Source organism: Anoplophora glabripennis, unplaced genomic scaffold (assembly GCF_000390285.2).
Source record: "Anoplophora glabripennis isolate ALB-LARVAE unplaced genomic scaffold, Agla_2.0 scaffold78, whole genome shotgun sequence".
Classification (NCBI taxonomy): Eukaryota; Metazoa; Arthropoda; class Insecta; order Coleoptera; family Cerambycidae; genus Anoplophora; species Anoplophora glabripennis.
Window position 1 is genome coordinate 860,248 of NW_019416286.1, and position 12,921 is coordinate 873,168.

A 12,921-nucleotide genomic window follows, 5' to 3' on the forward strand; every position below is an offset into this window, starting at 1 on the left:
AGTAAGTACCTTCGAGTAATGGTTACTACTTTTTTTGAATGTTGGGTGTTTGGAATACCACATGGAATATGGAATATAATACGAGTATATGGCAAGTTGAAGTTCTGAAAAATTTTTCTCTTTAAAAACTCTTAATTGAAATGACTGAAAGTTAAATATGATTTTTTTTTATTTTATAGAAAGTTTATAAAATAAACTCTTTGAATGATTTTCTACAGTACGACGTTTTTCATTTAAAATTTCTGTTTCCTTTCCGTGAGGTAGAAATTCCTACTTAAAAATAATACAAATAGTTGCAGGCAAGATACTTGCAGAGTAAATAGTACTTTTAATTAAAATGATAATACATAATGATAAAAAATGTTTATTTACAAAACTGAAAATAACTACAAATTAACATAAGTAACACAACCGCTTTTATATATTCGTGTGGATACCTTTGTTATAAGCGCTATAGTAGAGTCACGAATAACGTGATAATATTAATAAACAGAGTAACCACAGGAAGAGTAGCAAATTACTGCTCTTAATTGATATTGATAAACTTCGGCTAATTGCATTTAATTAAATTACCAAACATAGCAAATGATACACATACCTTGTTAGAGTTTGCAAACTGTAGAAACTTGCCTGAAACGCAGCGTTGTATAGAATTGAATTTGTCTGTTGATTCAGATATTTGTACCGAAATCTCAGTACACTGAGGTATAGTAATTCAAATTTAAAATATACAGTATGTAACTAGAATTAGTCAAAGTCTGGACACAAAGGAATGAAAATTTACAACTTCCTTTTCTTTGAAACAATATACATAGACAGTATAAAGTTTCCAATAAACAGTTAAAGTATCATCCCAAAGAGTTTTCCATAATTTTTAGTGAATTATAGTGTAGGATTTATATGTACTCCCCTTTAAAAAAAAGAGGCACGATATGTAGATTATTCTAGAAAATTCTAAACAAAAACTTAGAAGGTTCTGTATTTTTCATTAAAAAAATAAATAAATTCATAAAGATTATTATCTATCAAATACATACAAACTGTACTATCAGAATTTGTTAATAATCACTGTTCGTAATAATCAAACATTATAATATAGTCGTGCTGTTAAAACAATTCTATTGCAAAACCGACTTTGGAAATATCGGAAAAAATACTCTTTCAGTGACTTTATTAACAAGAAATTAATATTTTAATTAAAAAATATACAAATTTAGCATTGCAGAAGAATTCAATAAACTTTCTTTTGTTATTAGTAATAATGCTTATTGATAACAAGCTACGGAGAAAAAAAAATCAGAAAAATACTAACTTTCAAAGGAGTTTTTATAGAACTCATCAGTATTCTTTCTAATTAAGGAACTTGTACTGTTGTCTTATTTAGTAGCTGTATAGCGGGGAATATTTCAGTTATGCTCTTTGAGTACAAACACACTGCATCAGCTATGTTAATGATTTATGCTTAGTTATTCATTTCTCACAAAGAACCATGTGCACATAGCTATATAGCAACAGTAAACAATACATTTCATAACAATTAAAATTATTTGCTCTCGAAATTGCCCCCATCTTGATCACATATCATACTTTGTACGAAATAGGCTTTAAATTCCCGCTGCAAGCTAATCCTCAGGTCGGATATCAAAGCGAATCCTAAATTTATATTTATTTTGTTTTATATATGCGCTTTGAGCAATGTGAAAAGTAATATGTAAAAGTATCAAAGGCGAGCAATGTGAGATAATAATGTGCTATAGGAAAATGTAGGAAAGCAGCCTATACGAACTTAAATCAATACCAGTATGAAAATTTACGGTGCCTTTCAATTACATTGAAGTATATAATTTATATGCTCCATTTATCGAAAATCCCTTCGTACCCAGTTATTTACGCCTAGCGTTAACCCAATAAATTTCTGAGTAAACCCTCTAGTTATATGCATAACTAAAATGCTTCTAATTACTTCAGGGCCTGCCCACCGTGCCCTAAAATTTTTGCATTGAGACAAGCACATCTCAATTTTGATTGCAAATGGGACATATACTCGTACATATACATATTGAGAAATTCCTTTATTTTACTTTAGTGACGCCTTAACTCCACCAAATAGATTCCATATATTATTTACATATTTGGCAATTTTTTTTCAATAAATTAAACAAAATCGCCATTAAAGATTTCTTAACTGCACTTATTATATGATAAGATGATTTTTTAAGATTAGGCTCCACGGCTTTGATATTATCTCATTCACATAGCTTCCAGCTTTCTGTTTTTTCTTCTGGACAGTAAATCCTTTTCATGACATAAAACTTGCACAACCAGGTCAATATTATTCAGAGCCTGTCATATTCCGTTAGTTACTGTTATTCTTATTGATCTGTGGTGCTTTAGTTCAGTAGCCACGTTATCAACTCCTTCCATAGTCCATCTGAGAACAACTTGGTTTCCCTCCGCCCAGGGCTTTCTTACCATCATTTTGTTGGTCTTTATTTCGTAGCTGGAAATGCCACAGGAGGGTTTGAGCCTCCATAGAACTACAGTTGAGTCTAATGTAGCTAACTCATCCCATCCCAATGTCCCTCCTTGTTAATTCCATCGAACCATATCCAGTGGCCATCATTTCTGCTTGGAAGACTATGGGTGCGTTGCTAGACTAATGAAGACTTGAATGCTTCCTAAGACCGCAGTACTGTGGAAACTAGTAGTTCCCAAATCATTGCAGGTGGATTTTTTTCTTTAGGCCTATGACTTCGAATATTTAAGAAGGGCCTAACTTGAACAAATTGCAATTTTAAGAGACGTCGCTTCTAAGAGTTATATGTAATCGTTGGCATGGCATTATATATACATTCCTTCTAAGTCAGCGAGTTTTTATCGGTGACCGTTTGCTTTTAATTAGCAAAAGTTCAAACTTTGTAAAAGAAATATAGGTACCTGTTACATTGCGGTTTCATTGGAAATCATGTTAACAAAGTTCCGCCTTAGTTCAGTATAAATGTTTTATTACCTTGCCGGAAATTAGAGCGAATAATGTTCTTGTTCTGAGTAATTCAGAACGGAGCTATAATTGGGAAAGGTGTTGGAAGGATGCACTTATAGAAATCTGAGTAAGTATAAGCGGTAGAAAAATGGTTAATTGAGGACTTTTGTTTCATCGTTGTGGTTCTGATAAACCAGCATCGTTTCCTTTGCAACCATCTTTTTCTTTATGTGTCTTCGGTAAGTTATTGATTTTTTTTTGTACTCGTGATATATAGGTAAAAAACATAAAAACGCCATCTAAGTCAACATTGCAATTTGTTGCATGAAGTCACTTGCTTTAAAGGATCTCGAAAACTGTTTCTATCACTTATAGTTGTCGAGACCCCAATACATATTTCACCAAAATGACCCACCAGGTATAGAGACCTACTTAATAAGAATTATATTAGGAAAACATATTACTTTGTTCTTTGTCTATTTATATTATTATTTAAAGCGTAAAAATCATTTAATGTGGGTATCTTGTATTTATGTCTAGTTGCTCTTTCTAATTCAAAATTATTTTATTAATAGTATATACAGGGTGTTCGGAAAGGTCATATAAAAAATGGAGGGGTATACAGGGGAGGTCAAAATAGATGAAGTACTTCATAAAAAAAAATATTATATATTTTTATTATTAATATTATGGTAAACCCACCTGTTATTGGTATATAAAATATCCGCCTTGAAACTGTTATTCGGTGGTTCCCAATTCTTTTTCCCAGAATCATCAAGCAATGACGACAATGGTAATGAACCGGGTCTATTTTAAATACGTATACTGATGTATCTTTGGAATCAATTTTAAGTATAAATTTGAGAACAAAATATAGTTTTCATATTAAAACAATATTTTGATATATTGCATATTGAGAGCTGGTTCTTAGTATTGATATAAATTGTTAAATTAAGTAATAATGATTTGCCACCAACGTACGGTAGTGTGGAAAATACTGAATTAATTTTATCTCTATTCTTGTGTTTCAAAGGTTAAAGCCTGTTATTAATAATCGTATAAAAATTACATAATTTGTTGTCGCCCGCATTGATGTTCCCCAGTTGGTTATCGACATTTACATAATGAACCACGTTTACAAATATGGATACGTTTGTCTGAGTACTGCTCATCTGAGGTCATATTTCAAAGAAATTATCAGCTGCTTGCTAAAGGTGTTATTACACGGTACATCGTTCAGTGCACTAAGGAACTGGATCGAGAATCATTCTGCGAAAACAATACAAAAAGTATTGTAGAAAAAAAAAGTTTAAGTGAAATGTAAAGTCTATCAGTAAATTTACACGAGTCCACAGCCATAGCCATAGCGAACGGCTATGTCAAAGGGTTTGTAATATGTGAATAAACGGGATAGTTTTATCGAGTCACAAACAGGGTAACTGTACCTTAAGGTGAAACTACTCGAAAAAAAGCTTATACATATTTATAGCACGAGATACAACCATCTCTTGTCATTTGTTAATCAGTTGAGCAGCAGCTTAATTCGCCATGAAGTTTTTCTTGTACATTTGTGCATTTCTCGCAGTGTTGTCGGTAGTCTACGGAGCCCTGGCACTTTATCGACCAAATCCAAGTAGGTATTTTAAGTTATAAGTACTCGGAAAACAATATTTTATCGTGTATCAATTTATACCTACACATATTAAAATTATTAGCAGTTTAATAAAGAATATAAAGAAAATGTGGAAACTATGATTGAAATTACTTTATTTTGTCACTTTAAGATTATCCGGGACACTGTTATTCTGAAGAAACAGGGCAGATGGATTATGGTGAAGAAAAGAGTCTTAAGAGTTGTGTGAGAGCCAATTGTCGCAGCGATGGATCGATACAACTAGCATCGTAAGTTTTCTTTTTAAATATGTAAGTAGAAATTTCTAGTTAATTTAAAAAAATAAGTTTTGAACAGTGCATAGAAGTTGATTGAGGGTATTTTTTCATTAACCATTTTTTGCATGAAATCTAAAGTACGGCCATCTGTAAAAGCAAATATTTTTCTTCTATATGAATATTGAGGGAACAATATGGTTGTACCTGCATGAGCGTGTAGACAAATTTCTAAACCTTTATACTATGCACAATGTGACGTCATTGAAAGGGTCAATATGTTACGAAGAAAGTAATAACAAAAATGTTGAATTTTGAATAAGTCGTTGTACCCCATTTTCAAGAAAACGTTTCTGTGTGCTGCAAAAATTTGCTGACATATTTTTAACGTTTCGGAAATGATAATCATGAATTGGCACTTACACAGTCGTATCATTTTCTCCTCCTCTTTTTAAATATTTTATGGCTTAAAGTTAGAAGCAAATATTTCAATTTCTTAAATTCTATGCAGTGCACTAATAAAACTATTTAATTTATTAATAATTGCAGGTGTGGATCTATTCGTGCGGAATGTGGAGTAACAGGACTGGATCCATCCAAATCATATCCGGATTGTTGTCCCCAACCAAAACCTTGCCCATAAGTACCTATCCGAGGTATTTATAATAGATTGCTTGTATTGCAAAACCTGATGCGATAAACATTGCCAGTTTCGCTTTTTTAAATGTTTTGTTATTGCAATTTGTATACATTCTCTTGTTTTTTTTTTTCTACTTAAAAATGTTTTTAAAACTGATATTAAAAATTATGTACTGAATTGGAAATTTTGTTTTATCCTTCCAAAAATTTGTTGTACAGGGTAATTCACTACAGTAAGTGCAAAAAACTAGCTGAACATAGAACATAAGAAATATTGTAAGTTTGTCTGTAAATCGGTATCCAATTTTTTACGGTATAGTAATTTACAGGGCGTTAAAATTAAAAAAGTAAAATTATTTCTGGTTGTCTTTTTATTTGTTAACAGCTGTCATTGATTGCAAGGTAATGGCAGTACAAAATAAATAAAAGAAATTATCATAATTCGTTGCAAATAAATAAGGGCATGTTGTCCTCCATTTTGGATTTAAAAATTTCCGAATAAAAACCTTATAATAGCGATTAGCGACTTTGAAAACCAGCGATTAACAAGTTACAGCCATAATCCTCAAATTTGAATAATTTTCTGCCATCTTTCACTGAGAAATTTTCGGATTTGGACTTTAGATTCGTAATCAGCGACCTCAAAAACCCGCAGTAACAAAATTCAGGCAAGAACCCCCTCGTAGGGGTAAATGTGGATTAACTTTACATATATTTCTTTCTAATGCTCAAAACATTATTTCAAAATGTTTTCTCATAAAGTATTACCTTATCCTCACCCTATTTTGGGGATGTTTTAGCGTTTCACTGAAAACATGACCTGGTAAATCGGTTTTTGGGGATTCGGAATTAGCACCAAAAACTATAAAAAAATATATATTTAACTCGAATTCCAAAGAGTATTCCTTATTTATAATACACATGTATTTAAACAATACACATTTTATGTCATTGATTTCATTGGATTCCTTACATGTTAATCCATATCGTTACCTTATTACTGATAATTACGAATTCTAGCAAACCGCTTTGTCAAAGGGTTTGTGATACGTGAATGAGCGGGATAGGTTTGCCGAGTCACGCGCTGGGTAGTTGCATCTTAAGATGAAACTACCTGAATAAAGGCTCACATATATTTATAGCGCGAGATACAACCATCTCTTGTCATTTGTTAATGAGGTGTGTAGCAGTTTAATTCGCTATGAGATTTTTCTTGTGCATTTGTGCTTTTTCCGCGGTGTTGTCGGTGGTCTACGGAGCCCTAGCAATTTATCCACCAAATCCAGGTAAGTATTTTAAGTTATACGTACTCTGAAAATGAAACGTGTTTCACAATAGTTCCTAAGATTCCTTTAACATAATATTTAATTTACATTCAGGATTGTTAAAGTTGAAACCCACATATCTACATGTTGCTTTATAGACTATTGAAAAACACTAAAATTTTATAGTGTAGGATTTTAAAAACCTATATTAAAATTTTTGGGGAGCTATTTAATCAAAGAATTTAAAGAATATTTAGAAGCAATGCTTGAAATTACTTCATTTTGTCACTTTAAGATTATCCAGGCCACTGTTATTCTAAAGAAACAGGTCAGATGAATTATGGTGAAGAGAAGAGTCTTAAGAATTGTGTGAGAGCCAATTGTGGCAGCGATGGATCAATACAACTAGCATCGTAAGTTTTCTTTTTAAATATGTAACTAGGTCTTCCTAGTTTATTTAAAAAAATAAGTTTTTACACCATAACTGAAATATGGCACTCTGTAAAAATAAAAATCTTTCTACCATATGAATACTGAGACCACAATATGATTGTGCTTGCATGAGCAAGTAGACAAGTCTGTAAATTATCCACAACTATTCCAGTTAGTGATGCCACTGAAAGGGTCATTTGTAATTTAACTTGAAGCAACCCTTTTACTAATTGTTAAAGATGTTAGGGAGCAAATAATAACAAAAATGTTGAATTTTGAATAAATCGTAGTACCCTGTTTTCAAGAAAACATCTCTGTGTATTGTTAAAATTTGCTGACATATTTTCAACGTTTCCAAAATGAGAAGCATGAATTGGAACTTATACATAACATTTACTCTTCCTTTTTTTATATATTTTGTGGTTTAAAGTTAAAAACAAATGCTTCAATTTTTTGGATTCTGTGCAGAACGTTAATAAAATGATTTGATTTAAAACTATTTAATTTATTAATGATTGTAGGTGTGGATCTATCGGCACGAAATGTGGACTAACAGCAGTGGATCCATCAAAATCATATCCGGATTGTTGTCCCCAGCCAAAACCTTGCTCAGAAGTATCTGGGGTATTATAATAGATTGCTTGTTTGGTAATAACTAATTGAATAAACATTGCCACTTTCGCTTTTTCAAATGTCTTATTGCAGCAATTTATGTACATTATGTCGCTTTTTGTCTACTTGGGAATGTTTTTAAAACTGATTTTAATAAAAGATGTTCTGTTTGTCTGTAAATCGGTCTCCAATTTTTAACGGTTTAGTAATTAATTACAGGGCGTTGAAATTAATCTTTTTGTTTATTAATGACTCATTTATTACAAAGTACTGAGGATACAAAATAAATAGAAAAAAATTTTTGCACTTGTTTTTTTACATTGGTACAAAACATGTTATTTATAATGGTTATTACTATGAAGTATGTTGAATGTAAGTAGGTATTTTGTTCTACGTAAAACGTAAAATTTAATTTCAAGTAAAGTAATAAGGAACGGATAATGTTTAGCTATTATCTCATTAATTGTTCATGACGTTCGATTTAGCACGAGTTTGGTATTTCCAAGATATATTTAAATATGACGGTTGACAATTAATTTCTTGAGTTATCAATCACATAATTTATTCTCGTGAACAATAATCCTAATAAATAAATAATATTATAATATATTTGGTATTAAATGATAGTACAACACACTTATTTAACAGATTATCGTATTAATGAGAACTAAAAATGAATACACTCATGTTTTCTTAGGAATTGTATATTATCCACCAATTTAGTTCTGTATTTCACAAAAAATAACAAAAATCGTCGCAAATAAACAAGGGTGTGTTGTTCACATGCATCTGACACATGCCATTAACATGATATAATGCGAAATTATTAGGCTGTATCAAAGGAGAATTTATATATACTTGCTCTAGCAGCCAAATTAAATTCCATGATTAAATGTCATACAAAGTTCATTAGCAACCGCTCTTATGTCGGTAATTTACCGAAAACTGCTATTTATCCCACAGGTTGTTTTAATATGTTCCAGCAAAGGGTTTATAAGTTTCATTATTCACGTGAGTGTTCCCTAAATACCGTGTTTTTGTTAAACCCGTTTCTAGGTTATCAAACAATAACAAAATTACTAATAAATCTCAAATCGATTTACGCCTACAGATAAGAATTACTTATGAACAATAATTGGATAAATTCCTTTTGAAGCGGCATACTATTGGAACATCGTGAATAATTTTCATCTCTGCTTTTCTATTTTTGACTTAAAAAAACAAATATTTTTGCACAACCAGTATTTTTCTTCGTGCCATTTTTCTGGTAGGTAATAAATTTTAAAATAACATGATTATTTACTCACCATTCTGATTAAACTCACACTTTACTTCGTTAAATTTTACGGGGTAGTCAATTTCATTGGAATTATTTTCAGCAAAACTATGTTGCACATCGAAATATGAGGATTGTATAGATACTTAAATTTACTAACATAATCAAGTAGCAAATATGCTTCAATGGAAGTTCGATAAAATTTTAAATTATTCAAACTTTTCAGGGAACAAAATCAAGAAAAAGCATTGCATAGACTTTTGTCAAAGTTTTTAAGTATCTAACTTCATGCAAACTGATCAAGTGAACATATTTATTAATCCTCTGGGTAACGTTTTGTCACGCGATGCTTAAAGTTTCAAATACTTTTATTTTACAAATGATATGGACATTAAGGTCTTTTATGAACAATTTAAATTGGGATCAGATATGGTAATGCAAAATCTATTGTTCTGTAAGGGAGAATAGCAGTGCTATTAATATCTCCTTAAGGCTTATACATATTTCAATATGATTTTATTAGTGCCATGCTCAGGATTTGATAGCTTTGTACAAGCCCGTGCTAAGAATCTTTGCCAAAATTTTATAGATAGTGGATGATATTCATATACAAATTAAATTCAATATTTTTAATTGTTGTTGTTTTTAAATAGGCTCTACATATTTAATAATTGTAAATTACTCACAATTGCAAATTCTGAATCCTATATGATTTTTTTAGGTGCAAGTGTTTGAAAAATTGCATTAGAATCTTTTTTATTTTCTAATAATACGATATTACATGTCTCAAAATACTTTCGTATCACTTTCTATAAAGTTTTACTCAATTTAGTAAATTTAAATAGGTAGGTACTTAATTTGAAGTTATTTACTTTTTATGACTTAGTTTAAATCTAAAACAATCGAGTATATTATTTTCTTAAATAAATCATATTTTAAATATGAAACTAGATAGTTTACGTCTGCATATAAATAAGGATCTCTTTTTATTATATTCATAAATCTTTCTCATCTTAATTTATTACATTCCATATACTTACTTAGATAATCCATTTTCTTAACGTGCCTTAATAATTATATTATTAAGAACGTGTTTGTCTAAGATAAAGTATTACTTCAATAAATATTGAAATTCGGAACCAAATTTATATTTACAGCATTTAAAAAATTCTATAAATCTACTATTTCTTAAAATTGTATACCTAGTAAATATGTTTGTTGGTAATATATTATTAAGACTTTATTTTGCAACTAAAAGTCAGGAAAACATTTTTACAGTTGAAATTTAACGCATTAAGGCATTAAAAGTTTAATGAAAAGAAAATGGACGGAGAATATTAAGTATGAATATTTTAAAAGTGTAACTCTGCTTGAAATGAATTTATCTCCAACGAGAGCTAAATTGTAGCGCTGTTTGTTAACTAGATTACGCAATAAAATTAATAATTAGTAATTTTATAACCCAAATCGAAAATGGTATAAACTATCTATGTATCTATGTATTTAGATATCTAAACAGTCTCATTCATTATACAGGGTGTAAGAAGTTTCACTGCCATTACTTCAGCATGGGATAGGGTAATCATAAATGGACAAAAAAGTTGTATATTACTGGGGCGTAAGATTAACAGTTTTCAAAATACAGCGAGTATTAATATTAGGGAGTTTCATCACACAGCGACAACAGCGCTTGACCTAATGTTACACAGCTGATGCACACCACGTGTGCACGCGGCAGGCTTGTCCTACGGAATAACAAGTTGTAGATTTTGATAATTTTTTTCTCGGAAATGGTTGAGTTTAGGATCCATGTCATATAAGGTTTTTTTTGTTATTCTGGCTGCAGGGTAGGCTAATGTTATAGCTGCAAATTCATATCTTTTTGAGTATATCTTCTACAGACAGACATATAATCTTGCATCATCAGTATTATGAGAACATTATTAAGAATTAAAAAAACATATACCCACATTACATTTTTGCATTTACGTAATTAAAAAATATTTAACCGTATAAAATAAATGTAAAAATGAAAATAGTAGTTGTATTACACACAAATGAAAATGAGTATATCTCCTAGAGACAGACATATAATCTTGTATCGTCAGTATTATTAGAACATTATTAAGGATTAAAAAAAAACATATACCTACATTACATTTTTGCATTTACGTAAGTAAAAAATATTTAACCGTATAAAATAAATGTAAAAATGAAAATGGTAGTTGTATTACACACAAATGAAAATTTTAATCTATCCAAAATTAATACTCAGCAAAATTACCAATACGTGAGCAGTGGGTAATAAACTTTGCATGACATTTAATCATGGAATTTGATTTGGTTACTGATGCAAATATGTAAATTTCCCCTTGCTAGAGCCCAATAGTTTGAATTTATATCATGCCACGGGCATACTTCAAGCGCATGTAAACAACAAATTGCTGGTTGCCTTGTAGCTAAACTTAAAATTGCTTTTAATATAGTAAAACTAGTGTCTGTTATCACTAGAGATCTAAAATGTTCGGGCGGCTGTTATGTGGTACAGGGTTGACTGTAATCGAAGTTTTTAGTAGATGTTATTTTTACTAATGGCGAAGCATCAACTACTTCATATTTTAGTAATCCCACTACCGCGTCAGTATACAATAACATGTACCTACTCAGATATGAAGCTTCGCATCGATCAATTTATTCGATACGTATCTAACGGCACTCTAGTGCCTGTCCTGTCGGCCTGGCCGGTGAGTAATCCAGGTTTTTTCCTGAGGGTCGTTAGCCGTGAATTTCATTGTCGTATGTGCGTGTGAGAGAATTTGACGCTTTACTTGGTCGAGTGTATGGCAAGTGTTTGTATGGCAGTCAGTAGCATTGTGTATTGTCAGTATAGAGCGGTACCCGGCTCAATCACAATTTAATCTATTTCTGCTAGTACAACGCTCCGACTGAACAATTTCCAAAGTAAGGAAAATGAAGGCCACCTAATTTTATTAACCAGTGTAATTGAAACGCCTTTTAAACTTAAACACAACTGAACACAATATCATGTGAATGAAATTCTTTCATATTCTGCTTCACGTAATTGATTTTGGCGAAAGAAAATCCAAAACGTCATTTACCGCCAACACATATGTATATACGCATCACAACGTTTTATCCAATTCTGGGGAACACGTTTATTTCCTTGCGTAATATTCGTGGCAGCAAAAATTCTGATTCTCGTATTGTTATATACATTTCGCAGTTTCTTATATCACACGCTAGCTCTCATAATACATAATCTGACACTCCTTAGGCTGAGGATGCTCTCATATCTATTCAGTTTTATTATTTTCTCCGCTACACTTCACAGGGGTTTGATTTGCCTCTTGCAATGCCATCTTGTATTCAAAAAAAATTTACTTTATTGCTGTTTTATTTATAAATCTGTAACTCCAACGAGACATGTCAAGTGATGCGAAGAATTATATTTTGGTGAAGAAATAATGAATGGAAAGTCCAAAGTTCCTTTCCAGTTTGATAATTCTATGATTGGTATTGTTTGAGTGGTTTCCCGCTGAATTAAGATTTAAAAAAATATATTTTCTTGAATTTGTTCCAATTAGATCTATATCTTAAAAAAGAGTAAAAACGTACATTTATAACAGTGATATCGACGTGAAGCAAAAAATAAATTGTTAAATTTGATAAATCAGTTCGATTCAAGTATATATTCATTATTTTAGCTGACGCTACTGTTTCATTCCCTATTGCATCCTGTATATGCTGGAAACATTCAATATCTATTTAATTGTCTGTTTAATTAGAGAATTCATTTAAATCAATCA

General features: G+C 30.9%; 2 protein-coding genes across 2 annotated transcripts in view; both read left to right on the forward strand.

The window, feature by feature from the left end:
* The window catches only part of LOC108907963 (sex peptide receptor-like), a 93,818-nt gene that overhangs the window by 43,282 nt on the left and 37,615 nt on the right, over positions 1–12,921 (forward strand). The window lies entirely within an intron of this gene.
* LOC108907964 lies at positions 6,659–7,998 on the forward strand. Its single transcript, XM_018711849.1, has 3 exons — positions 6,659–6,795; positions 7,070–7,187; positions 7,728–7,998. Exons 1-3 carry the CDS (start codon positions 6,711–6,713, stop codon positions 7,837–7,839), a joined length of 315 nt encoding a protein of 104 aa, XP_018567365.1. The 5' UTR covers positions 6,659–6,710; the 3' UTR covers positions 7,840–7,998.

Excerpts from the sequence above, each read along its gene's own strand:
- LOC108907964 (XM_018711849.1), top strand. The coding sequence starts at position 6,711 with ATGAGATTTTTCTTGTGCATTTGTGCTTTTTCCGCGGTGTTGTCGGTG. Across the intron at positions 6,796-7,069 it reads AATTTATCCACCAAATCCAG|ATTATCCAGGCCACTGTTAT; the intron begins GTAAGTATTTTA and ends TGTCACTTTAAG. Across the intron at positions 7,188-7,727 it reads GGATCAATACAACTAGCATC|GTGTGGATCTATCGGCACGA; the intron begins GTAAGTTTTCTT and ends TAATGATTGTAG.